We start from the raw sequence: 27,134 nt of genomic DNA, 5'->3' as shown, positions 1-27,134 counted from the left end.
TCACCATACCTGGTTGTCCAAATTAGGCATAATGATATGTTAATTCCACGACTGTATATATCGGTTGATATCGGTATCGGTTGATATCGTTATTGGTAATTAAAGAGTTGGACAATATCGGATGTCGACAAAAAGCCATTATCGGACATCCCTAATTTTTTGTATATTCTGGTCTAATGTACACCAATGCAATAGAATGCATATTGTAAATAGTAAATAAATGCGCTCAGTCGCTATTTTCCAGTAAATAAGTATACATTAGGAATGTATAGCATGTAGTAATGTTTATTGATATTAACTAGAATCACCTGTGTTGCTTCTGCAGGGCCAGATTACGTAAAACAGCAGTTTAAAGAGCCCGTGGAGATTAAAGAGGTCCCTGTCGAAAAGAAGGACAGCTCGCCGAGTAATTCTCCCCACTTTTATCGCAAAGGCACCACTCCCCCTCGTTCCCCAGACAACAATCCCATGGGATCCTCTCCCCCCTCCCCTCACTCCAGCAAGAAGAAAGGTCATCTCTCCAACAGCAACGGCCGCAAAACCAGCAAGGATGAACAAGTTTCCCGTAAAATAAGCAAGGAGGAGAAGTCGTCCCATAAAACCAGCAAAGACGAACATTCTAGCAAGAAGAAAGAGGAGCGGTCGTCCGTCCCGGATGGGCCTAAAAGTTCTCATAAGCACATCGAAGCACCCCCTAAACCTGCTAAAGTTCAGCAGGTGAGCCCACCGTCTGCTGCTCCCCCTCAACCTCCTGCACAGCCTCCTGCCATCCCGGTCAACGGCCAGCTCCACACAGAGTACCACAGCTACTATGTCAAAGCCCCCGTCAAAGGCCCTCCACCCCCTGACCCAGAGGAGGACCCTGAGGAAGAGCCGAGTGCCCTGGTTCTGGCACGCCTGCCACCACAACCCAGGTCTGTTAGTACTCCGACACCGAAGCCGGACTCCATACGGCAGAGCAAGAACGAACCGAAACTCAGGAAGCAAGATTCCCTCAAGCCAAAGAGCCTCGCTGACACAAAGAAAGCCAGCATGGAAATTGCAGAAAGCACGGAGGAAACGGTGAGTAGCAGTGTTGGTGTTCATCTTCCTCATTTTTATGTTTGATCATTTACTTTTGTTGGAAAATTACTTATATAAGTATTTACATTAATGCGATTGAGCGTCATAAAATGAGCTTTTTGTTTATAGTCTTCCCCTCTTAAAGAACGTCTTTTTTAGTGGCATTCTGTTCTTACAAAATATGCTAATATAGATTTAATCAAAGGGGAACTGCACTTTTTTTTGGTATTTTGCCTATTGTTCACAGTCATTATGAAAGACGTGACGACGGATGTATTTTTTTAATGCATTTCTCACTCGTAAATAAACGTAAATAAAAGTCCTCTTACATAGAAGTCAATGGAAGGTCCTCTATTCCGCCCATTGAACCCAATGAATACCCTTCAAAAATCGCGAACGATACTCCAATTACATTTTGTGACTTGAATATTAACCAAGTATTAGTGATATTGTTATTATAAGCGCAAACGCAGCAATTATTTATAGCGGCGCCGTGATCACATGATTGTGTGCAGATGTTGACATCATCAACTGGTGAGCTGCTTCCTCGCCTCGGTAATCATGAAAGTTTATTCTAGATCATAAATCATGCCTCTCACCTGGATAGTAGAAGGATGAAGACGTACTCCGACAAGTTAGTACATTTTGACAGCCAATTTACACCCGGAAATGGCGAGAACGACACGAAAAGACGCTTGGTTCCACCCCCCTTTTTTTCTACGCGAGGATTATGAGTCATTCTACATCTCTCAATCAGCAACCGAATGACAGCAGACCTTGTACAGTAAGTGATGTTTTGTTATGTTTGTTAGCTCTCATAAAGTTTGCAGTGAGCAGTAATCAGTGATGTCGAAAAATGCGAACGTCGTGATGGGTTTTTCAAAATAATGCACCACATATGCTTAAAGTGAGCAAAATACTTAAACATTAAAAGTTATTATAAATGTGTCCGTTACGACATTACATATGTTCTTACAGCATGTATATAAAGCCTTAATGGAGGTGTTGGGATGTTTTTAAGGGCTTCTATGGGCAGAATAGTGCGGGTCCCAAAGGTTTCATTGTAAGCGGACTTTTGATTGCATTTATTTACGAATTACTATTTACTAAAAAAAACAAAAACATAAGTGCTCTTCTCTTGCATAAGGATTGCGAATTATAGGCACATTTCTAAAGAAAGGTACAGTTCCCCTTTAAATCCCACAATTAATTTGTTTACATTCTTTGCACTTTTTAGGTCCTAAAACGGTGGACATGTTTCGACATTTAGGGATGTCTGATCAACCATGGCGGTTTCAAAGTGTCACAAAGTGATCTCCCATCAGAGAACACAATACAATCCCCCTCAAAAAATATTTTATGGAGAATATATATATATATATATATATATATATATATATATATATATATATATATATATATATATATATATATATATATATATATATATATGTGTGTATATTTATATATATATATATATATATGCCCTGCGATGAGGTGGCGACTTGTCCAGGGTGTACCCCCGCCTTCCACCCGATTGTAGCTGAGATAGGCTCAAGCGCCCCCGCGACCCCAAAGGGAATAAGCGGTAGAAAATGGATGGATGGATATATATATATATATATATATATATATATATATATATATATATATATATATATATATATATATATATGTATATATATATATATATATATATATATATATATATATATATATATATATGTCTTAATAAGGTTATCCAAAAAATAGTGCTCGATACCGTAGTAGAGCGCAATATATGTATGTGTGGGGAAAAAATCACAAGACTATTTCATCTCTACAGGCCTGTTTCATGAGGGGGGGTTCCCTCAATCATCAGGAGATTTTAATGGGAGCATTCACATACCATGGATTATATAGGGCACAGAGTGGGTGGGTACAGGCTTCCTTGACGTCACTTTCAACCTGAGAAATAACAGCTACCAACCATTCACGAAACCCAACACAACACTCCAATACGTGCACCATGACAGCAACCACCCACCCACCACCACGAAAAGAATACCTACCGGAATTAATAAAAGGCTATCGATGCTGTCATCTAGCAAAGCTGAATTTGACCAAGCAACCCCCCCGTACCAAAAAGCCCTTGATGAAAGCGGATACAATTTCACCCTCACCTATGAACCCACGCCAGGAAACCAACCGAAAAAGAACAGAAAACGAAACGACATAATCTGGTACAACCCCCCATACAGCAAAAACGTCTCAACTAACATTGGACACAAATTCCTCAATCTGATTGACAAACACTTTCCCAAAGACAACACCCTAAGAAAAGTATTCAACAAGAACAACATTAAATTGAGCTACAGCTGTATGAACAATATACGACAAATCATCTCAAACCACAACAAAACAATTGCAAATGAGCCGTCGGCCCCCGGACAGAGCGACTCCAAAACCAACAAAGGTTGCAACTGTCGAAAGAAACCTGATTGCCCTCTCAACGGGGGGTGCTTACAAACATCAGTTGTCTACCAATCTAAGGTAACACGCAAGGACATTAACACATCCGACACATATGTAGGATTAACTGAAGGAGAGTTCAAAACCAGATGGAACAATCACAAGGCTTCTTTCAGGAACCAAAACCTGCGGAATACCACAGAACTCAGCAAACACATTTGGGACCTCAAAGACAATAATGTTGAATATTCAATAACATGGCAAATTCTTGCATCCAGCACACCTTACAATAGTGGTAATAAAAGATGCAACCTATGCTTGAAAGAAAAACTGTTTATTATTTACCGTCCAGACCTGTCATCCCTCAACAAGCGCAGCGAAATTGTAACAGCATGCCGCCACAGACGGAAACACCTCCTAGGTAACACATGAGCCAATCACCACGCCCCTACACCAGCCTGTACCCACCCACTCTGTGCCCTATATAATCCATGGTATGTGAATGCTCCCATTAAAATCTCCTGATGATTGAGGGAGCCCCCCCTCATGAAACAGGCCTGTAGAGATGAAATAGTCTTGTGATTTTTTTCCCACACATACATATATATATATATATCTATATATATATATATATATATATATATATATATATATATATATATATATATATATATACAGTCTCCCCGTGACTGCGTGGGTTCCCTCCGGGTTCTCCGGGTTCCTCCCACCTCCAAAAACATGCACCTGGGGATAGGGTGATTGGCAACACTAAATTGGCCCTAGTGTGTGAATGTGAGTGTGAATGTTGTCTGTTGGCCCTGCGATGAGGTGGCGACTTGTCCAGGGTGTACACCGCCTTCCGCCCAAATGCAGTTGAGATAGGCTCCAGCACCCACGCGACCCCGGGACAAACGGTAGAAAATGGATGGATGAATATTAATGTACCGTATTTTTCGGAGTATAAGTCGCACCAGAGTATAAGTCGCACCTGCCGAAAATGTATAATAAAAAAGGAAAAAAACATATATAAGTCGCACTGGAGCCCGGCCAAACTATGAAAAAAACTGCGACTTATAGTCCGAAAAATACGGTATATATATATATATATTAATCTCTCACTGAAGGAAGTAAAAATTGTGGCATTATATTGCAATATTCTTAAATGCCGCTTAAAATTCAACTTGTATATACAGCATGTACACTAGATGACAGTAATAATCCATTGGGCAAACTGAGTCAAAAACAATATAATTCAAATGATCCATTTCCATTCATAGCAATAGCACAGAAAGGGCCTAATCTACATGTACTAAAACACATGCAAACTTGATAGCACACGCAAACCTGATTTACTAAACGGATTGTCTCTTTAGTGAGCAAATTAAGGAATGCAATCCATTTAGGGTGTCTGTCTTCATTAATATGCAGAGTACAGTATATGACGATCTTCAGAACGCACACAATACTGGGAGAAGATACAAATATATTTATTCTGCACACGCATTTTTTTTTATCAAGAATGTGAATGCTATTTTGCGTCTTTATATGGTGGTCGTGTGTTTGAAAAATAAGTTTTAGGAACGCCCCCAACCAATCAGCGTTCGACAGCACAGCCCGTCCCTAAAATGGTCCCGGGTAGCTTCAAAAAGTCCCACCTAGCTAGGAGGAACTCCGAAAGGTTCCCGAAGAACTAAATCTACCTGGGTAGTTTTTGGTGGAGACACAGGGGGAACTTTATTTACCCAGATAAATGGGAACGTTTCTGAAAAGTTCCTGCGGTGGAAAAGAGCCTAATGAGATACATTGCAGGACTGCTTCTAAAATGACCATAAAAAATTGTACATGTCTGCTGCAGGTTTCAAAACATAGCAACAAGTGACAGGTAGGAGCATGATAACATGATTGTGCAGTAAAATGAGTGTTTCCATGGCGATGCCCCGTTTGCTTGGATTTTACTGTCCAGCTCATTAAATTTCCGTGGTGGTCGAGCTTGCTCTGTTCTCAATGGGTATTAGGCGCCATTTAGCCTTTCTCAGAGAAACAATACCCTATGTATGTGTTGTTTTCGGCTGTGCCAATCGTTCAAATAGCAAAAATTACAAATATTTCTTCAGAGTTCCTCGAGAAGTAATCAAAAAGTGCAAAAGAGTGCAAGATTTTACGAAACAACGACGAGAAAAGCAGCTCACACTCCAGTCCAAGGGAGCAGAAGAATTCAAAGGTTTGCAGCGATCACTTCATTAAAAGTTTGTTTGATATACATTTAACGGTTGTTATTTCCCATTTAAGTATTATCTTGATATTATTTGTATTTCTTAAACACATATTTGCTAAAAGTGTTTCAAAAAGCACCAACTCGGCATGTCTATATAAAAGAAAGGAAATGTGAGCAAAACCTAAAAGCATTAAGCTTTTACCAAAGGCAACAGTCATAAATGAAGCTTTTAGCACATACACAATGTTGACATCTATAGTTATATTTTGATAAAGATGAGGAAAAACACGCTACGCGTAATCAGCGCGTGCAGCAGCAACAAATATCAGTAGACGCGAAGATAAATCATGAAATTAAGTCTTGTTATGAATTTCCTTGACCAAGAAGTTGTAGACCTCCATGCTTTCCAAGTTTCCATCTGTTTTGTCGTGTAGAATGGCGTCGAGCACAACAGTTCGATATGTCTGAGAACACTGCCAACGTATAATGCTTGATATCGCTCGACAAAACATTTTTTTATAAAATATAGTGATCTATTCCATTGCATAGTTTAATTTTTTGCTCGTATCTGCTTTTTGCAGAAAGACATAAGCCTCTTTTGTACTCAAATAGTTTGCGCGCTTCTTGCTGCACAACATGAAACGTACACGCAAAATCCTCATATACATAAAGCGGTCTGCACCATTTTTCTATTTCTTAGTGGATCACACGCAACACGGCCACCAATAGTACAAACAATGTTATTGTTTGCACACACTGTTTTCTTAACTGTCCACTTCTTGTACTGCTTTGATCTCCACTATACCCCACAGCAAGGTACATAGCAATATAGGGACACTTTATGTAGCAGAGGTCTGGAAGTCGTTAATGAGTTACTGTAAAATCAGCCCGTAGTATGAATAAAAAGAATTTAAAAAAAAACAATATTAAGACATTAAAAATCAATATTATATCGTTGGCAGAAGTATTGGGGCGGTATAGCTCGGTTGGTAGAGTGACCGTGCCAGCAACTTGAGGGTTGCAGGTTCAATCCCCGCTTCCGCCATCCTAGTCACTGCCGTTGTGTCCTTGGGCAAGACACTTTACCCACCTGCTCCCAGTGCCACCCACACTGGTTTAAATGTAACTTAGATATTGGGTTTCACTATGTAAAGCGCTTTGAGTCACTAGAGAAAAGTGCTATATAAATATAATTCACTTCACTTATTGCAGTATATTGGCAAATCTATATTTTTTCCTAACCCCAAAGGTGCGGAAGTTATCCTTGAGTTACAATGGGCCTAAAACATGACTTTAAAAAAATCTGAATAAAAAAATCTACATTTTCCCCCCCAAAAAACCTTTATTAAGGCACTACAAATCAATATTGTTTCATTAGAAAAAGTATTGCATTGTATTATCATATCAATATTTTTTCCCACCCCTAACATATAGCAGATAGCCTTGTCATTGATGAAGGCATAGGCTTGGGGGGGAGCAAAAAGATTGTTCTTTATATTTCTTCAGCAGCGACACATCCCCTCCGCGACCCCGAGAGGGAAAAGCGGTAGAAAAATGGATGGATGGATGGATGGATGGGTATATATATATACATATATATATATATATATATATATATATATATATATATATATATATATATCAGTAAAAAATTGCTGTACAGTAGGTATGCTTGGGTCCCTTTTTTCAGGAATGCCTGATAGAATGCTAAAAACGTTATGACAGACCACCTCAAAACACGAAATGGAATTTGACATGTTTTTACTGAATGAGACACCCAGAATGTACATGAAAATAAAGACTGTGGGATTTACAATATTAACTATGAACGATTAAACACTGAATATTAACAACATATGAACATCGTTCCCCTTTTACTTCTTAGACCACTTCCTCGATCGACATCTTTTACAACCAAGCAAAACACAACAAAAATGCAACAAACACAGCGTAATATCAACGCAAAGGGTAAAAAAACCACCTACAATCTGATACAATATCTCTTTTCTGCAGAACTTTGTTGTAAAAATCTGTTTTCGCATCTGTCCCTGACACCCACGTTTCAGGCTGGCTGCTCTGTAAACTCTGATTCATGCAGGTCTGTCTGGACCTGCTGTGGCGTAGATTACCGTAGTAACCCATACATCACTTGAAAACAGTACTGCACATCATAATGGCGGCTACAGTTTTGATGTTAAAGTAAGCCGAATGTGGAAGCAAGCCGAATTGAAAATCTTAACGGGCTGTCTGCGGCTCAAAGTCTCCTGCCCATACCATTCAACATTTGCATTGGAAAATAAGGAAAATTCCTCAAATTTTTCCAAGGGTTTGCTAAGGCGTGGATACCGTCACCTTTGTCACCTATAAAATCCGCTACACCTCCCTGATACCGAAATACATGTCAAACTACTTCCTTAACGTAAATAACCGCCATAACCACAACACCAGGGGCAGCTCCACTAACCACGTTAAACCCAGATTCCGAACTAACAAAGGTCTTAACTCATTCTTTTTCTATGCCACATCAATGTGGAATGCGCTCCCAACAGGTATAAAAGAAAGTGCATCTCTATTCTCTTTCAAAACCGCAATAAAAGTTCACCTCCAGGCAGCTACAACCCTAAGCTAACACCCTCCCCGGATTGTTAATAATCAAATGTAAACAATCAAATGCAGATACTTTTTCTTATGCCTTCTGATTTCTCTCTCTCTCTCTCTCTCTCTCTCGCTTTTTCTCTCTCTCTCTCTCTCTCTCTCTCTCTCTCTCTCTTGCTGTCCATATCCTACCAAGTCAGACCTACACTGTTCCAATATCCATTTCTCTGTTCTCAATTGTTGATGGCTGATGATAACAACCAAACCTAACCCCCCCGGCCCCCCTCCACACCCCGGATTGTAAATAATATAAATAATTCAATGTGATTATCTTGTGTGATGACTGTATTATGATGATAGTATATATCTGATAGTATATATCTGTATCATGAATCAATTTAAGTGGACCCCGACTTAAACAAGTTGAAAAACTTATTCGGGTCTTACTAGTAGTCAATTGTACGGAATATGTACTTCACTGTGCAACCTACTAATAAAAGTCTCAATCAATCAATCAATCAAACCTGAAGCAACGTACAGGAAACAATTTAAACAGGAGGAGGAAGGAAAAGAACGGCATAAAACAGTAGCTTACGAGGCAAAATGGGAGGGTTGACAATAAGTATGCGAAGATTGTTTGGCTATCGATCAGTATCAGTTAATTTTCGTAAAAAAGTATGCGATCGGCCATTGACGATTAATGCCTTTCAATGCCAATCACAATCTGCAATCCCCTTTAACTACGGTAATAGTGTATTTATTTTTGGTTCCCTGGCTGACAGGCGCTATAGCAGCTAACTGTATATTTATACACAGAGTGGAAATGCTCCCCTGAGCTAATAATAATCACCTTAATTACGGCAAATAAACTGCATTGCCTTATCTTACGTATTACATATCATTATCACTGGAGGATGAGGCTAAAGATGTTACACACCGAGAGCAATCCAGGAGCAGGCGTGCTAATTGCTAAACTGGCTTGAAACAACACAAGAAATAAGTGCTTCCTGCTTAGTAAAGTAAATAAATGAAAAAGGAAATAATTCTCTTGACACAGGAGGACTTTGAGGGCAAAAAACCCAAAGGATTTAAGAAGTAATAGACAGTGGTTATTTTTTATTATTTTGTTTGTACTATTGACATTGTTTTGATCAAACAATTGTATTTGTATGTAATAAAGTTAAAAGAGGAACTAGTTTAAATATTAAATTTAGAGTACTACTTTATATATTAAATCTCTTTGATCTCTTTAGCTCTTTTATCCTGCACTACAACGAGCTAATGCAACAAAATGTTGTTCTTATCTGTACTGTAAAGTTCAAATTTGAATGACAATAAAAAGGAAGTCCAAGTCTAAATATTATATTTACAGTCAATACATGTGATGGGTATTAACCGATCTCACTCATGGATGATCGGAATCAGAATCAACAGCATAAAACCTTGATTGGAACATCCTTAGTTAACAGAAGCGTTTGCCTTTTCTGCCTTTTTGACTATATAATTCCTAACTATTTTTTGCATGTTGTTTCAGGGTCCCAACTCCATCCTTGTTGCTATGGTAATGCTGTTGAATATTGGCCTTGCAATTATTTTTGTCCATTTTCTGACATGATAGTGCTCATTCTCAGGTAAGTTGGAGAATACAATATTATGCACTTGATCAAACAAGAATAGTCAGGTTTTTTTTTTTGACAATGTTTGTGTTTGCAGTGAAAGCACGGCAAGCTATGCAGCTGCATCGCCGGCCTCGGAAAAAAATGAAAACGGCGCCAACGAGTCCGGGTGGCGGCCGGAGGTGTTTGGTTAACAGCATGACACCGGGGAGGAAAATCGAGAGGGGGACGGGCGTCACCGCGTGGACCCCTCCCCCCACCAATTCCTATAGGATTCTAGAAAATCTGAGGTGAAAGGTCGTGTCTAGTAAGTTTTAACAAACCAATCAAAACATAGTTGAAGTCATTTTGAACACCTGCTGGCGCCGGGCCGGGCCGTGAGGAGGACCGACGGACTTTGCTGCTGGAAGAAAGCCGAGCTGCACTTTTAGATGACGGGAGCAAACAGCTGCCTTTCTATTTTGCCATCACGAGGAGCTGAGGTGGTGGGTTAGGGCGGGGTGTGGAGCAGCCGCATATGGGAGCTTTTGGCGGGTGCTTTTCAAGAGAAGGGGGCGGGTGGGGTTCCCAGGAAGCTTGTCTGTTGCTAAGCAGTCACTCGCCAGTCTTACCTCCATGTTTGTCGAGCTCCATCCACACTGCCCCCTCATTGCATGAACTCTTTATTTTATTGATTTTTTTTCTTCTCGGGGTGGTGGTTACACCTTTTTATTGTGAAAATCCCCCTCACACCAATTGTCATGTAAGTGCAATATGTTCTATTTTTTTCAAAAGTATATTTTGCCAAAACAACAAAGAAATTGTATTGACAGACTGAACAGGAAGAGAGCATGCTGATTGACAGCTGGCGAAAGGAAAGTTTATTGAAGCCAGCTGTCCAGAGTGATGTCTTATTGTGTTATTTATTGAAATTGACTTCTCCCCTGTCCTCCATTGTTTTTCAAAGCGCCACTGCTTGCATGCCGGGCATTCAAACCGTATTTGAAGGTTACAGGTTGATGCAGTGGGGAAAGGATGCCTTTAAAAGTCTTTAACAGTACTACTGTGTACCTCATTAAAAGATGAGGAAGTGGGGTTTCTATGGGGGTGGGGGGTTTGACAGATGCCATCCTTGTCTTAATATTGTGCAAGATACTCGTGACTGTTGTCATCACCTTCAGTCATGCTTTTTAATGAGTTAACTTGCCTCATTTGTCCTCTCTGTCGCAGCTAAAGCATGTGTTTCTTTGATTTTAAGAAAGAAAAAGAAAAAAAGCCTACTTATTTAGTTTATTGTCATAAATATGAAGGTTAGATGTGTGACATCATTAGGGATTAATCAGCTATGGGGAAGATTAATCATCAATCAAACTGGTCCTATTTAAATACAGTTGTGCCTCGGGATACAAGCTATCTCTCTGTTTTAGGTTAAGAGCAAAAGTTTGGGTTACGAGCCCCCCCATCCGCTTGTTGGCGTAGCGAATGTCACAGTGAACCCCGTAGGGACGTATACCCTGTACTGGTACCTTTTTGGTAGCAGTTCCTAATTGGGTGGGTCCAGGAAGACCGTTAAGATTCTGGACTAATGATACTGCCATCGGTATCTTTTTATTCAGCTGACCGTCGCAATAATGACACGTTGGTGCTGCTACTCCGCACGGGTAGATGGTAATCGGCTTGGAATAATCACAAATAAGGAAACAACACCACATGAAAGTTTTAACACAACTTCTTTCCTTTTTAACACAATTTCCTCCTGGTCTCCAAAGTCACGCACGCTAGTAAGTGAAAGACTACGTTTACACCAAAGATTACGCAAAAGTCGCATTCAGGACACATTGCCGTTTAGACTGAAGTCACATTTAAAAAGATCCGATTCCAATCAGATTTAGACTACCTTCTGATGTGGCCAGATTTGAAGCACTTTGGGCGTTTGGACTGGCAAAAAAAATTCTGATCTGTGTCACTTGATGGCAAAACAATCAGGAAATCACTGTCCTATAAACAATCCAGTAATCCACAGGCCAATATTAATCCACTCAAAAAGAGTGAAAATGTAAAATTATCACTGGGTCTTTTTATTTATATGATACACACAAGACACAGACACATATACGCCCGTGACTGTCATTACTGGCTTCTGGTTTGTCACTCAAATAGGTCCATGTGCAACATAAACGCGAATAACAATTCCTATTGTAACAAAATGCACACCCACTTAACATGCTAATAGATTATGTTGATTTGTATTGTATATTTGATATGAGATATTATTTAAAAGGTCTGTGAATGAACACGAATACCATACATGAATATTATTTTATTATATCTTTTTTGTTTAATACTTTATTACTATTATTTTAAAAGCCATTATAGGGACGAGCAGTAGAAAATGGACAAATGAAGATACTGAGTGTAACTGTAATGAATAGAAACACAGTGATGGATCTGTGTGGTCTTTACAAGGTGATGACGTAACAACTGCATTGCATCTTGCGCTGCAAACATAGTTGACTTGTTGAAGACTTTAAGAGCAGGTGTTGATAAAAGAATTCCCTGCTGTCAGATACATTGTTGCTGGTGCACAACCTATTGTGCAAATCAAACTGCAAATAAAAATACATATTTTCACATCTTTATTTACACAAATTACATATAGTAGCGAATATCGATATCAGTATTGGTATCGATATCGATAAAATCCTAACAATATACATCCCTAGAACCCCGTAAGATCGGAACATAATATTAACTTTAACTTTAACTTCTAGCTAGAGTTTGACTTAACTTTGTTTTTTCAACTCGGGGAACGAAGAAAATAAGTGAAGGACAGTACTGAGGAGAAGAAGTTGGTTACATTTATTGAATTAAAGAAATACATCTTCGTCAGGGTGGCTTGGTTCAGATGGTCGTCCAGAGGTTGGTACCAATCCCGCTTTTGCCTTCTTAGTCACCGTAATTGTGTCCTTGGGCAAAACAGTTTGAATACAATACAAACAGATAAAGGATGCATAATGAGTGTATGGCACACTCACTAGCTTCAATGAAACTGCATTGATACTGTGTTGGTGTTTCATAATGGCCGTGCACTATCCGCTGGATTAAAAAAGTCACTACTTTTGAACTGCAAATAAAATTTACAGTTAGCAAAAAAAAAATGTTAATGGATAGTTGGACAGAAAGGAATATGGAATGCACAACTCTGGTAAGTGATCCAAATGGTAAACAAGAAAATAAGAAAATATACCTTATTGGCACAATAACATCAAAACGGTCCCACATTTCAAAATGTTTCCCTTTTCTTAGTTTCAATTAGATTAATGACAGTGAAGAAAACTGATATCAAACGCGACACGCCACTCCTTCGACTTCATTTACAAACCCCGTTTCCATATGAGTTGGGAAATTGTGGTAGATGTACGTAAATATAAACGGAATACAATGATTTGCAAATCATTTTCAACCCATATTCAGTTGAATATGCTAAAAAGACAACATATTTGACGTTCAAACTGCTAAACATTTTTTTTTTTGCAAATAATCATTAACTATAGAATTTGATGGATGCCAGCAACACGTGACAAAGAAGTTGGGAAAGGTGTCAATAAATACTAATAAAGTTGAGGAATGCTCATCAAACACTTATTTGGAACATCCCACAGGTGAACAGGCAAATTGGGAACATGAGGGTGCCATGATTGGGTATAAAAGTAGATTCCATAAAATGCTCAGTCATTCACAAACAAGGATGGGGTGAGGGTCACCACTTGGTCAACAAATGTGTGAGCAAATTGTTGAACAGTTTAAGAAAAACCTTTATCAACCAGCTATTGCAATTTAGGGATTTCACCATCTACGGTCCGTAATATCATCAAAGGGTTCAGAGAATCTGGAGAAATCACTGCACGTAAGCAGCTAAGCCCGTGACCTTCGATCCTTCAGGCTGTACTGCATCAACAAGCGACATCAATGTGTAAAGGATATCACCACATGGGCTCAGGAACACTTCAGAAACCCACTGTCAGTAACTACAGTTGGTCGCTACATCAGTAAGTGCAAGTTAAAACTCTCCTATGCAAGGTGAAAACCGTTTAACAACAACACCCAGAAAGGCCGTCGGGTTCGCTGGGCCTGAGCTCATCTAAGATGGACTAACACAAAGTGGAAAAGTGTTCTGTGGTCTGATGAGTCCACATTTCAAATTGTTTTTGGAAACTGTGGACGTCGTGTCCTCCTGACCAAAGAGGAAAAGAACCATCCGGATTGTTATAGGCGCAAAGTTGAAAAGCCAGCATCTGTGATGGTATGGGGGTGTATTAGTGCCCAAGACATGGGTAACTTACACATCTGTGAAGGCGCCATTAATGCTGAAAGGTACATACAGGTTTTGGACCAACATATGTTGCCATCCAAGCAACGTTACCATGGACGCCCCTGCTTATTTCAGCAAGACAATGCCAAGCTACGTGTTACATCAACGTGGCTTCATAGTAAAAGAGTGCGGGTACTAGACTGGCCTGCCTGTAGTCCAGACCGGTCTCCCATTGAAAATGTGTGGCGCATTATGAAGCCTAAAATACCACAACGGAGACCCCGGACTGTTGAACAACTTAAGCTGTACAACAAGCAAGAATAGGAAAGAATTCCACCTGAGAAGCTTAAAAAATGTGTCTCCTCAGTTCCCAAACGTTTACGGAGTGTTGTTAAAATTCGGCCATGTAACACAGTGGTGAACATGCCCTTTCCCAACTACTTTGGCACGTGTTGCAGCCATGAAATTCTAAGTTAATTATTATTTGCAAAAAAATAATAAAGTTTATGAGTTTGAACATCAAATATTTTGTCTTTGTAGTGCATTCAATTGAATATGGGTTAGAAAAAAGATTTGCAAATCATTGTATTCCGTTTATATTTACATCTAACACAATTTCCCAACTCATATGGAAACGGGGTTTGTAGTACGAGCTGACACTCATGAGCACTTCCTGATAAACACAGTTTGGCGCTTTGCAGTTAAATGACACAGCAGCTGTATCGGTAACATGTTTTTGTTTTTTTAAGTGACACACACATTAAGGCACTGAGGGACACAGTAGCACTTCTTGTGCTTCCTATTGCATCGATGTTTCAGTATGGTTTAACCCATCACTGTATAACACTATGCTATAACCTGGCTCACTTACAGTCTGTACAGCAGAATTTTTTTTATCAATGTGCACTGTCCTGAATGTAAAAACATAAAAAACATGACTTGGCAAAGCAGTTGGAGTGTAGCACTGCTAGTCTGCACTATTCTGAAGCAGAATAAGTCAATAACGGCAGCCAAGAATGTTAAATGCGGACATTTATCCCTGAAAATATCGAGCAGCTGCTGATGGTGTGTTTGACCGAGAAGCAGCTTAAAGGAGATACCGTAGGGGCCCGCTGCAGTGTTTTCATTCAATGTGTTATATAATTTTCTTCTAAAAGGCTTCGTAATAAAATTGTGTGATTTCAATTCATTTTTCAATAGCTGTTTTGCAGTACATGTTTTTTTAGGTACACGCTGCGTCGCAGAACCATCGTATCTTGAGGTACTACTGTATTTGTATTATTGTTTTAATTAGCAGTGTTTTCCCCTACAGATATTAGTAGTCCACAGCGCCTCTGCTGGATGCAACCAGTAGTGCTTATTTTGCTTCAATTTATCAATTCCACATCATTAGTGAGCTAATTGATAATGATTCAGCTTTAAAAGGGGCTTTAAACTTTCTTGGTGTTTATAACTCCAAAAATATTACACAGTCCAAATTTAATGTAATCAAATCATCCATCCATCCGTTTTCTACCGCTTGTCCCTTTTGGGGTCGCGGGGGATGCTGGAGCCAAATATTAAAAATAGGATCAGTCAGTTAGCTTGCATCGATTATGTGATCAATTTTTTTTTGCAACGCCCCTCCGTCTTTTTTTTTTTTGGGGTGGGGGGGTCTTCATAGTCATGATGAAGTAACTTCTGGAGGGTCAAATTGTTGTTTTTTAATGCAATGTTGCATCTTGGAGACGTTTATATCGAGAGAATTCTTTACTATTTCTAAGGATTTTTACAGAGCACAGAATCTGCTATGGGTATGGGTATTTTTCTAACAATTTGCAAACCTGTTTTTTGACTGTGGATAGAACGTGTATAATTGGTGAGGTAACGCACATTATCAAAGATTCTAATTGGTTGTACTGTATGTACTATGAGGGGAACGCCAGATAGATGTTACCTATTTGTATTTTTGAAAAATGTCGGGAGACTCATCTGACCCCATTGATTTGTGCAAAGTCTTTGGAGATTATTTATGTGTATAAAAATTTGTAAAAAGTTATGCCTTGTTAAGTTTGCTTTTTGTGTGTCCGATACATTTTATAACAAATGTAAGTATTGTTATGTTACAATTCATGTATTATTGTCATGCCAATCACAAAACATTTATTATGGCATGAATGTTATGTTCATTTTGACTTGTATTTATTAGTTTCAAAATGTTTTGGGTTTTTTTCTCCCAGGTTGCAAGTTAATGGAACATTCCCCCCATTTCCGCCATACATGTATTTGTTGCAGCTAGTGATGGGTAAGTGACACTTCAGTGAGCGTGTGGCACACTCACTGGCTCTATTGACCTTGCATTGATACTGTATCGATGGCATCATCTGTTGGATTAAAGAAGTAAATACATAAATATTACATTTTTAATTGTATTAAATATTGTATGTATTACTCTTTATTTAGTTTATGATTAATAATTCAAATTAGTTTAATACATGTTGTCATAGTAATATACTTATTTATTATTCTAAATAGATAGCCTCCAGCGCCCCCCGCAAACCTGAGAGGGACAAGCGGTAGAAAATGGATGGATGGATGGATTATTCTAAATAGTATATTTCTATACGTAGTTTTTTTGGTTTTACTTTTATTTTTTTAGTGTATACATAATTTAGTCATATTTATGTGTATCATTAGTTAGTTTTAATGCATGTATTTATTTTTCTTATTAATCATTTTTGTTAAACCATACAATATCTGTATGGTCCAGTATTTTTACATGTATTTATTATTCTTGATTTAATTTGTATTCATAATTTTTATTATATGAAACATCATTTGCATTTATGTATTCATTGTTTTATTATAGTTAAAATTATTCATATTGATTGATAATTGTGTTTAGTATGTGTTTTACATTATTTAATATTATTTTTATTTATTTTTTGTCATTTTTTTTAGTATTTAGTAAGTAGTATATGTGGCACCATATTCAAAAAGGCTGTAAGTGCTGACAACGGTGCATCAGCAAAGTACTGCGCAAAAAATAGGATGGGATAGAATTGATTTATCCCACAATGGGGAAATTATGTGGTTGCAGTGCAAATACAAAAACTCTTCCAAAATAAAGAAAAAAATATGAAAACAAGAGAAACACATCAAAATATATATATATATAATCCATCCTTCCATCCATTTTCTACCGCTTATCCCTTTTGGGGGGTCGCGGGGGGTCTGGAGCCTATCTCAGCTACAATAGGGCGGAAGGTGGGGTACACCCTGGACAAGTCGCCACCTCATCGCAGGGCCAACACACATATATAAACATAATGAGAGATTAAAAGAGCGCAGAGCTGATGCAACCAGCTGCCACTTTAGCGGTCCTACATATAGCTATAAAAGTAAAAGACAATGAAAAACCAAAAAATTAGCGATATGTATTGTGCACATATGACATTATTTTATATTATTAAAAGTCATTCTTATGAGATTTGTGGCACCATATTCAAAAAGGCTGTAAATGCTGACAACACTGCGCACAGATTACTAATGTGCACTTGTTTAAAAAAGTGAAAAGTTTTCGTGTCATCATTACGGCCTGTTTTGTGTAGCAGTTTGAAAGGATTTATTTTTCATTTCTGTTGCATCATAAAAAGTGAAGCACATATGTGAATACTGGCAAGTGTCACAGGAAAGAACAACTGTTGGAATTGATTTGAAATGTTTTCAATTTCAGTATTGACTTGTGGATCTCTCCTCCAGTCCCTAATCTGGGCGTGCACGGCGAGCCACGGTGACCCCCCGCTGACCTTCTCGTAATGAGGTCTCAAGGGGAAAAGCTGAAGCTGGGAATCAAAGTGTTGCATTAGAGGTGCGACAACGAGCCTCCCTTTTTGCACACCGCTAATAATCACAATATTCGGTTGTTTGTTGCAGTTATTCCTTCTCATGAGTGTAAAACACCGCGGCAACGGCTTATTTGTCAGTAAGAGTATTAAATGTCGCTACCTGCGGTTTGTAGCGAGCACGTGCATGGATCCGCCCCCTTCACACATGGGGTCCAACCAGTAAGTATTCCAACAATTACCATGCAATATCAAGAATATTAGAAGATAGATTTTTTTCAGAGAAACATGTGTCTTATATTTTGCGCAATACAACACTGGCATGGAAACACAGGTAAATATACAAAGTTCATAACAACCGCAACAACTAAGACCAGTAAACGAGGTACTACTGTAGTTACCATAAACAGATATGCATTCATGATTTGTATGAGATGTCTTACTAAAAGATTTCCGGTACTCTGCAATTGAGTTGATTTGTTTTTAATAGATGCCCGCTACTCTCTGCAGTTGAGTTAAAACAAATTTAATAGGTGCCTGGTACTCTCTGCAGTTGAGTTGATTTACTTTAAATAGATACCCATGGTACACTATACATTTCAGTTGATTTTTTTAATAGTTGCCTGGTATTTATTTTTTCAAATAAATGCCAGGTACTCTCTGCAGTTGAATTGATTTGATTTTAATACATGCCTGGTACTCTCTGCAGTTGAGTTGATTGTTTTAATAGATGACCAGTACTCTCTGCAGTTGAGTTGAATTGTTTTAATAGATGATTGGTACTCTCTGCGGTTGAGTTGACTTTTTTGATGGATGCCCAGTACTCTCTGCAGTTGATTTGCTTTGTTTTGATAGATGACTGGGACTTTCTGCAGTTTACAGTTGTTTTTTGTTATAAATGCCAGGTACTTTTTGCAGTTGAGTTGTTTTTGTTTTTAATAGATGTGAGATACTCTCTGCAGTTGAGGGTTTTTTTCCCAGACATATATGCTAAGGCGTCACGAGATGAACGAGCTCCACTTATCTTTAGCTTACTTTGGCTAGTTTAGCTTATCTTAGCATGTCTGCTTGTGTGTCTTTTTTGCCATTTAAGGCCGAGTGATGTGAGGACTTGTGGTCAAAAACATTGAACTGACATGTTTGTGCATGTTACACAAAACTGTTTATTTGTCATCATAGTTTCACGTGATCAACATTAGAATCACATTGCAATAAGATTGAGGCTGCAGGCTAAATTTAAAGTGCCAGTAGCCTCCAATTCACTGTGACAGGCCTTAGCTTTTTTTCACTGAAGAAATGCCTGCAGACATTCCTCCCCCATGGATATTACCACTAAATATCTGACCTGGTTTATTTCTGCAAGCCACTATGGCCTTTATATTTTGTGCGTTGACATGTGATGCGCTCCAAAATAATAATACAAACTACACCTTATAAGTTTACTTGAACACAAACAGCTCAATCGAACAATTTTTCTACCTTTAAAGAGATAATGCCTACTTTTGATTCGAGGGTGATTAATATACCTTTTTAATTGTTTTTCTTTATTCATTTGAATGAATTCAGATAACAATATGCTCATTATTGGGATTTACAGTATGGTATAGAACAGAACTTATTACCATGTTGGATTATATGAAAAGCCAGATAACGTCATGAAATACAAGCAATGACAAAAGACAAAAAAAACTAACTTTTACTAACTAACAATTATAATTCTGTTACAATATTTTTTGTTGTATTTTTAATGTGTAATTTATTTTTCGCAAACATTTTTAATGTCATTTTATTACACTATTTTTGTCAGTTATTTTTATGTATTCCTCATTTTAATATAGTGTACATTTGTTTATTTGTTTATTTATATTTATTTTGTATAATTTTATACAAGAACACATCAGTTATATGTATAAATGTATGTATATGTATTACAATACCAAATTCTGTATAGTTATTCAATTTAATCATTCTTCATTTATTTTAATTGTTTTATTGTTGTATACAATACATTATTTATAGGCTATATTCATCAGTCTTTATTATCATATACAATACATTGTTTGTAGGCAATATTTGTCAATCTAATATATTGTGCATGGTATATATTTCATATATATATATTTTTTTTTTGTTAATATGTACATATATATATATATATATATATATATATATATATATATATATATATATATAAATATATATACAGTTGTGGTCAAAAGTTTACATACACTTGTAAAGAACAATGTCATGGCTGTCTTGAGTTTCCAATCATTTCCACAACTCTTAATTTTTTGTGATAGAGTGATTGGAGCACATACTTGTTTGTCACAAAAAAACATTCATGAAGTTTGGTTCTTTTTTGAATTTATTATGGGTCTACTGAAAATATGACCAAATCTGCTGGGTCAAAAGTATACATACAGCAATGTTAATATTTGGTTACATGTCCCTTGGCAAGTTTCACTGCAATAAGGCGCTTTTGGTAGCCATCCACAAGCTTCTGGTTTAATTTTTGACCACTCTTCTTGAAAAAATTGGTGCAGTTCAGCTAAATGTGTTGGTTTTCTGACATTGACTTGTTTCTCCAGCATTGTCCACATGTTCTCAACAGGGTTTAAGTCAGGACTTTGGGAAGGCCATTCTAAAACCTTAATTCTAGCCTGATTTAGCCATTCCTTTAACACTTTTGACGTGTTTGTGGTCATTGTCCTGTTGGAACACCCAACTGCGGCCAAAACCCAACCTCCGGGCTGATGATTTTAGGTTGTCCTAAAGAATTTGGAGGTAATCCTCCTTTTCCATTGTCCCATTTACTCTCTGTAAAGCACCAGTTCCATTGGCAGCAAAACAGGCCCAACACCACCATGCTTGACGGTAGGCTTGGTGTTCCTGGGATTAAAAGCCTCACCTTTTCTCCTCCAAACATATTGCTGGGTATTGTGGCCAAACAGCTCAATTTTTGTTTCATCTGACCACAGAACTTTCCTCCAGAAGGTCTTATCTTTGTCCATGTGATCAGCAGCAAACTTTAGACGAGCCTTAAGGTGTCACTTCTGGAGCAAGGGCTTCCTTCTTGCATGATAGCCTCTCAGTCCATGGCGATGCAAAACACGCTTGACTGTGGACACTGACACCTGTGTTCCAGCAGCAAAATTAATTGCAGACCTGCTTTTTGGTGGTTCTCGGTTGACTCTTGATCACCCTGACCAATTTTCTCTCAGCAGCAGGTGATAGCTTGCGTTTTCTTCCTGATCGTGGCAGTGACAAAAACTGTTCCATGCACTTTACACTTACAAATAATTGTCTGCACAGTTGCTCTTGGGACCTTAAGCTGCTTTGAAATGGCTCCAAGTGACTTTCCTGACTTGTTCAAGTCAATGATTAGTTTTTTCAGATCTGTGCTGAGTTCCTTTGACTTTCCCATTGTCGCAGTTGTAACCGAGTCTAATAACTGCATCACATGAGCCCTATTTAAATAGGCTCAGATAAGTCAACAGGTGTCATCAATCATAACCACTCACATGAAGTTAAGAGGCCATGCCATGAAGCTAATTTGATTTGATTGTAACTTTTCTACATCACCAAAATTGATAATGTATGTTGCTGTATGTATACTTTTGACACAGCAGATTTCGTCTCATTTTCAGTAGACCCATAATAAATTCATAAAAGAACCAAACTTCATGAATGTTTTTTGTGACCAACAAGTATGTGCTCCAATCACTCTATCACAAAAAAATAAGAGTTGTAGAAATTATTGGAAACTCAAGACAGCTATGACATAATGTCCTTCACAAGTGTATGTAAATGTTTGACCACGATTGTATGTATGTTATATGATAATGTATAGTATTACTTTTATATTTGTATTATGTAAACATAGATTGGTGTAATGTATCATGTTAATATAGTATATTTTATTTAATACTCTTTAATTGATTTATGATTAACAATATTTCAATAATTAGTTTTTAATTTATTTGTATAGTAGTCTAATATACTAATATATTGATTTATTATTCTAAATATTATATTTGTATATGTATTTACTTTTATTTGATTAGTGTATACATTATTTATTCATATTTCTGTGTATCATTAGTTAGCTCTAAAGTGTATATTTATTTTATCATTCATCATATTGTTATACCATACAATATTTGTATGCTCCAGTATTTTTTACAGGTATTTGTTATTCCTTATTTAATTTGTATTCATCATTTTACTATATGTGATCAAATTTTTTTTGCAACGCCCCTCCATTTTTTTTTAGTAATTTGTACTAACGTATTCATCATTTTATAATAGTTGAAATCATTTATATTGATTCATCACTAAATATAGTATGTTTTATTTTATTTTATTTGCTTTGTCAATTTTATAGTATGTCGTATCAGTAGTTTTTTGTATTTAGCATATTTAGATAACATTTTTTTTTAAAACAAATGTTTTTGGTTTTATCACTTAACTATGGTATACATTACTTGATTTGATCATTTTACTACAGTAAAACAGTAGGACAGATAGTTTCCATGACATTTAATGCACGCCTAAGCATGAATTTTGGTGAGAATCTGGAACAAGATGCACATTATATGTAAATGATTTAAGCATTGCTTATTATATAAATGTCAGCCAAAGCAGACATTGTAAGTGTGAACTACTGAAGAGGACATTAATATTGTGTGTGCGTGCTTGCGTGCGTGCACGCGTGTGTGTCAAGTATGCCTTGTTGTACAGAGCCCCTAAAATAGCATGTAGCAGCTGCAACAGGGTGGGGTCATATCAGAGATACATGAAAAGCATCTGTCACTGATAGTTTTCACAGTGTGTGTGTGTGTGTGTGTGTGTGTGTGTGTGTGTGTGTGTGTGTGTGTGTGTGTGTGTGGTGTGAACACAACTTTTCTGCAACACTTTAAAAGCCAGGCCTTATAACAAGACAAATGCCAGGTCAGCACTCTTTATTTTGGAGCTACTTTTTATTCCCATAAGAAGCCAAGTCAGTGGCGACTATCTTAAGCGTCAGGAGGGGGCTTCACATTTCACTAGTCATCACTTTTTCACCAAGCCACGTCAGCTGTGTCAACCTGACCTTGTTTTGAAAAACACATTTCAACCTGCCTAATGAAGTTATTATTCCACTTTTTTTCATGTGAAACGGTGACTAAAAAAAGAATGCACGCATGATAACCCACACATTCTATATTCTATGTATTATCCTGCAAAATGGCACATTAAATGAGCACCTGCTGTGCATCATCATCATCATAGCTACACCACACTTCCACAGAGGCCTATGCTCAGGGCTTCAATACAGACGTCCCCTGCAGGACAGGAAGTGCGGTGCAGACTTTTTTTTTTTTAGCTTAACTGCAACGAAATAAAATAGATGAGCAGCACATAAAATAAAAATATAAAACAAACACTAACTAGAGATATGTGTCTTTGACAAGCGGTTAATCGATAAATAATTGAAAAATACTGACGATTCCCCACACATCCAATCAAAGAGTACGCGTAACGATGACGTCAAAGAGTCGCAATACCATGGCTGTATTTACCGGGGCAACCAAACAGGTAATGACATAAACTCAACAAGAAGCACTTTCCCTTTTTGTTTTCCTGTTTAGCACGTGAGGTAAGCTGCTGCATTGCTGTAAGTTTACTGTTATTCTGTGCATGCAATCGCGAAAAAATGAATATATAACCAATGCAACATGTCCCTAATGTTTCAGGTATACAAGTACAATGGGTAGTTATGTTATGTTACTAATTATTATTATTGAATTCTAGATGATTTGTTTATTTTCTTTGTTCACTATATGAGTAGGAACTAATGCCATTGCTTGTATATGGAGCACTACGGAACATTTCAGCAGTCGTACAGCGTCAGAATATTACTTCCGGTTCCGGTTGTTGAAGTTAATGCACTGTAGCCGCTCCACGGTCTTCAGACGAGTGGTAAGAACGATCCCTACGCTTTTCCTTATTTATTGGGGTAATTTGTGTGCATAGTGAATATTTTGTCGTCTGTGCTTTGAATACTAATTTCCAAACGTTGTATTAAAGGACAAGAAACGCGACCTTAGCTTGCTAGCAATGTAGCACGGGCCAGATAACTCGAACTGCGTGATTATTTTGGGTGTTTTTAGACAAATGTCCCCGTGTGGGTTAGTTTTAAGTAATTATTTAAGCTAACAAATGTAATACACGCAGTTTCGTTACCCCCCTTACGTCTGGTTGGGTTAGTGTGAAGCACTGATTATGAATTCATTTAAAGGGCCTATTTAACGGAATGAGCATCTCAGCGCGGTCACCACCATTCTAATTTACACAGCTGAATTACTAACCAGTACTGCTAACTTGAGAATGTATACGAGTTTCTGATGGTTGTATTTTTAATTAGGAACAGAACATCTGCATCAAAATGGGTGAGTAATCAAGTTTTTTTTATTACTGACAACGTGTGGCAGCACAGTGTGACCATTACCTTGTGTAACAGATGGTGAAGAAAGGACCTATGGCGGCTGTGAAGGACCTGAAGCCATGTATGTGAAGTTGATTTCTTCAGATGGCCATGAGTTCATTGTGAAAAGAGAACACGCTCTGACATCCGGGACTATCAAGGCTATGCTGAGTGGTCCAGGTAAGTTGTTCAGACCATGTATTCTGTCTGATGTAAACCTTGTTTAACACTAGCAACTCTCTTTCTTAGTAATGAAAATAGCAGACATTAAAAATAATACCAGATTGTCACTTTCCTTCTCTTGTCAGGATAACTTGCCTGAAAATGTCGATTGAAGCTTGTGACAATAATTGCTCCGCATGGTTTACACAGCTTGCTCTCAATAGGATCAAACCTAACCCTCATATTGCAGTGTGTAATTTTTTGCAATATCAATTTTGCTGACTGACAGATTGGCACAGCGCCAGGCTTTATCTTAAAGAGGAACTGCATTTTTTGGAATTTTGTCTAATCTCCCCGTGACTGCGTGGGTTCCCTCCGGGTACTCTGGCTTCCTCCCAGCCCTAAAGACGTGCACCTGGGGATAGGTTGATTGGCAACACTTAATTGGCCCTAGTGTGTGAATGTTGTCTGTCTATCTGTGTTGGTCCTGTAATGAGGTGGCGACTTGTCCAGGGTGTAGCCCGCCTTCCACCTGTATGCAGCTGAGATAGGCTCCAGCACCCCCGTGATCCCGACCGGGACAAGCAGTAGAAGATGGATGTTCACAATCATTATGAGAGACATGACGGATGGATTTTTTTAATGAATGCTAAACATTAAATACATTTGATCCGGGTCATTGGCTCTGCTGTAACTGGACTTGTATTTATGTTTATTCAATATTTATAATGAATAAAAAAATCATGTCTTTCATAATGATTGTGAACAATAAGCAAAATTCCAAAAAAAAGTGCAGTTCCCCCTTTTAGGATGTGTAGTGAAGCCAGAAGTACAGATCTGGGTAGCTGTGTGTATACGCAGTGCAAGCTCATTTAGGTGCAGAATTGATTTTCCTCGTGTTTGGTGTTAAGAACCTGGCTCTCTGTCATAACATAATTAAAAAAGTCAAGTTTGCAGCTTTGGGCACCATTTACACATTTTTAAAGGCCATGTAACTAAATTTTGGTTACTAAAGCAGCTGTAGTGTTACGTTGTATTTCAGAACCAAGAAACTAAAGTAAAAACTGGCTTTGCTAACTAAAACCTGCAAACTTACATTTACAAAGTGTTTGCTAATTAAAAAGTTTAGGTTGCAGCTTATTCAAGATCAAGTCTACTACAAAATAATAATTTTACTTGTATTACCAGTAACATTTTTCTTTACTCTCCTCGCAGGTCAGTTTGCTGAGAATGAAACAAACGAAGTCAACTTCAGAGAGATTCCCTCTCATGTCCTCTCCAAAGTCTGCATGTACTTCACCTACAAGGTCCGCTACACCAATAGCTCCACAGAAATCCCTGAATTCCCCATCGCTCCAGAGATTGCACTGGAACTGCTCATGGCGGCTAACTTCCTGGATTGCTAAAGTTGCCGACTCAATTGCATTAGCCTATAACACTTTTAGAGGGTTTTTGACGATTTAACTTGTGTTGCCGTAAAAGAAACCACGTAAAACATGTTGTTTTTGCATCAGAATATCAGTCATTGTTGTTTGTATTGAAGGATTTTGTTTTAATATAATGTATGAATAATGGAAGGCTGCATTGCTTCCCCCCCGGAATGCGACAGACGGTTGCTTCTCCTGGAATGTCACAGAAGCGTCACTTCTACCGAGTATCTTCCCTGCCTCCAGTCTTATTAAAGACCTGTTTGGATTGATTGTGCATCATTTGTCAGTTTTCATTTGCAATGTGCTGATATTCTGGAGTCATCGAATAAGGATCAGATTAACTGTGAAGCAGTTGTGTAAAAAAGATTAGACCAGAGATGGAAGAAAACAGAGGTGTGGACTCGAGTCACATGACTTGGACTCGAGTCAGACTCGAGTCATGAATTTGATGACTTTAGACTCGACTTGACAAAATGTAAAAAGACTTGCAACTCGACTTAGACTTTAATATCAATGACTTGTGACTTCACTTGGACTTGAGCCTTTTGAATTGACATGACTTGACATGACTTGCTACTTTCCCCAAAACCCAAAGATGAAAAAGTTATTCGGGAGCGCTCCGTATTTTTCATCGTGTACTTGTCTATCAGCTTTGCGTGTGTCAGCTGGTGTACAACAGCCAATCAAATTAGATCTACTTTGTTTTCATCACACAGCATTCATCCAATCAAATTGCAGGACAACCAACGAAGAAGACATGTCCAAACCACACCGCCAGTGAACAAAAAATGATACCTAAAATAATTTTGTTTGGGTATAAAAATTACGAGGTGGTCAACACAAAACGGTTTGCAGTATGCAACACATGCGGTTCGAAAATTACTGATGGAGAGGCAACAACTTCCAACTTCGTCCGGCATTTGAAGTTGCACAAAGAAGGGTAAGTTTTGAATGTAAGATAACGTTTATTGGCTAAGTAACGTGACTTTTATTTGCTGTGTAGTTAAATCAGTGAGGCTGTA

The 27,134-nt window shown here is 38.0% G+C and overlaps 2 protein-coding genes across 6 annotated transcripts in view; both read left to right on the top strand.

Annotated features, from left to right (window-relative positions):
* jph1a (junctophilin 1a) overlaps positions 1–18,540 on the top strand; it is a 114,713-nt gene extending 96,173 nt beyond the window's left edge. For 2 of the 3 annotated variants that reach the window (XM_061965630.2, XM_072913483.1), the window contains 3 exons: positions 326–1,062; positions 9,858–9,954; positions 10,037–10,421. In XM_061965630.2, coding sequence (XP_061821614.1) covers positions 326–1,062; positions 9,858–9,938 — 818 coding nt within the window. In that variant the 3' untranslated portion in view covers positions 9,939–9,954; positions 10,037–10,421. Of the gene's footprint in view, positions 1–325; positions 1,063–9,857; positions 9,955–10,036; positions 10,422–17,945 lie in introns of those variants that run through there. The other variant, XM_072913484.1, reaches the window with a different exon arrangement.
* Positions 18,541–23,608: 5,068 nt separating this feature from the next.
* On the top strand, positions 23,609–26,386 carry LOC133609253 (elongin-C). 3 transcript variants are annotated; one of them, XM_061964761.2, is made up of 4 exons: positions 23,609–23,631; positions 24,461–24,485; positions 24,557–24,700; positions 25,898–26,386. In XM_061964761.2, the coding sequence occupies exons 2-4, from the start codon at positions 24,482–24,484 to the stop codon at positions 26,086–26,088; spliced, it is 339 nt and encodes a 112-aa protein (XP_061820745.2). In that variant the 5' UTR covers positions 23,609–23,631; positions 24,461–24,481; the 3' UTR covers positions 26,089–26,386. The 3 variants fall into 3 exon arrangements, with proteins under 3 accessions (XP_061820745.2, XP_061820747.1, XP_061820746.1); XM_061964763.2 differs by lacking the exon at positions 23,609–23,631 and adding an exon at positions 23,636–23,692; XM_061964762.1 differs by lacking the exon at positions 23,609–23,631 and adding an exon at positions 23,878–24,015.
* The last annotated feature ends 748 nt before the right edge of the window (positions 26,387–27,134 follow it).

The sequence above is a fragment of the Nerophis lumbriciformis genome, linkage group LG07, assembly GCF_033978685.3.
Source record: "Nerophis lumbriciformis linkage group LG07, RoL_Nlum_v2.1, whole genome shotgun sequence".
NCBI lineage: Eukaryota > Metazoa > Chordata > Actinopteri > Syngnathiformes > Syngnathidae > Nerophis > Nerophis lumbriciformis.
Note: the sequence above shows the minus strand (reverse complement) of the source record. Positions and strands in the feature narration are given on the sequence as shown.

Coding starts and splice junctions, on each gene's coding strand:
- LOC133609253 (XM_061964762.1), top strand. CDS start 23,980: ATGCACTGTAGCCGCTCCACGGTCTTCAGACGAGTG. Junction 24,016..24,460: donor CCACGGTCTTCAGACGAGTG/GTAAGAACGATC, acceptor ATTTTTAATTAG/GAACAGAACATCTGCATCAA. Junction 24,486..24,556: donor GAACATCTGCATCAAAATGG/GTGAGTAATCAA, acceptor CTTGTGTAACAG/ATGGTGAAGAAAGGACCTAT.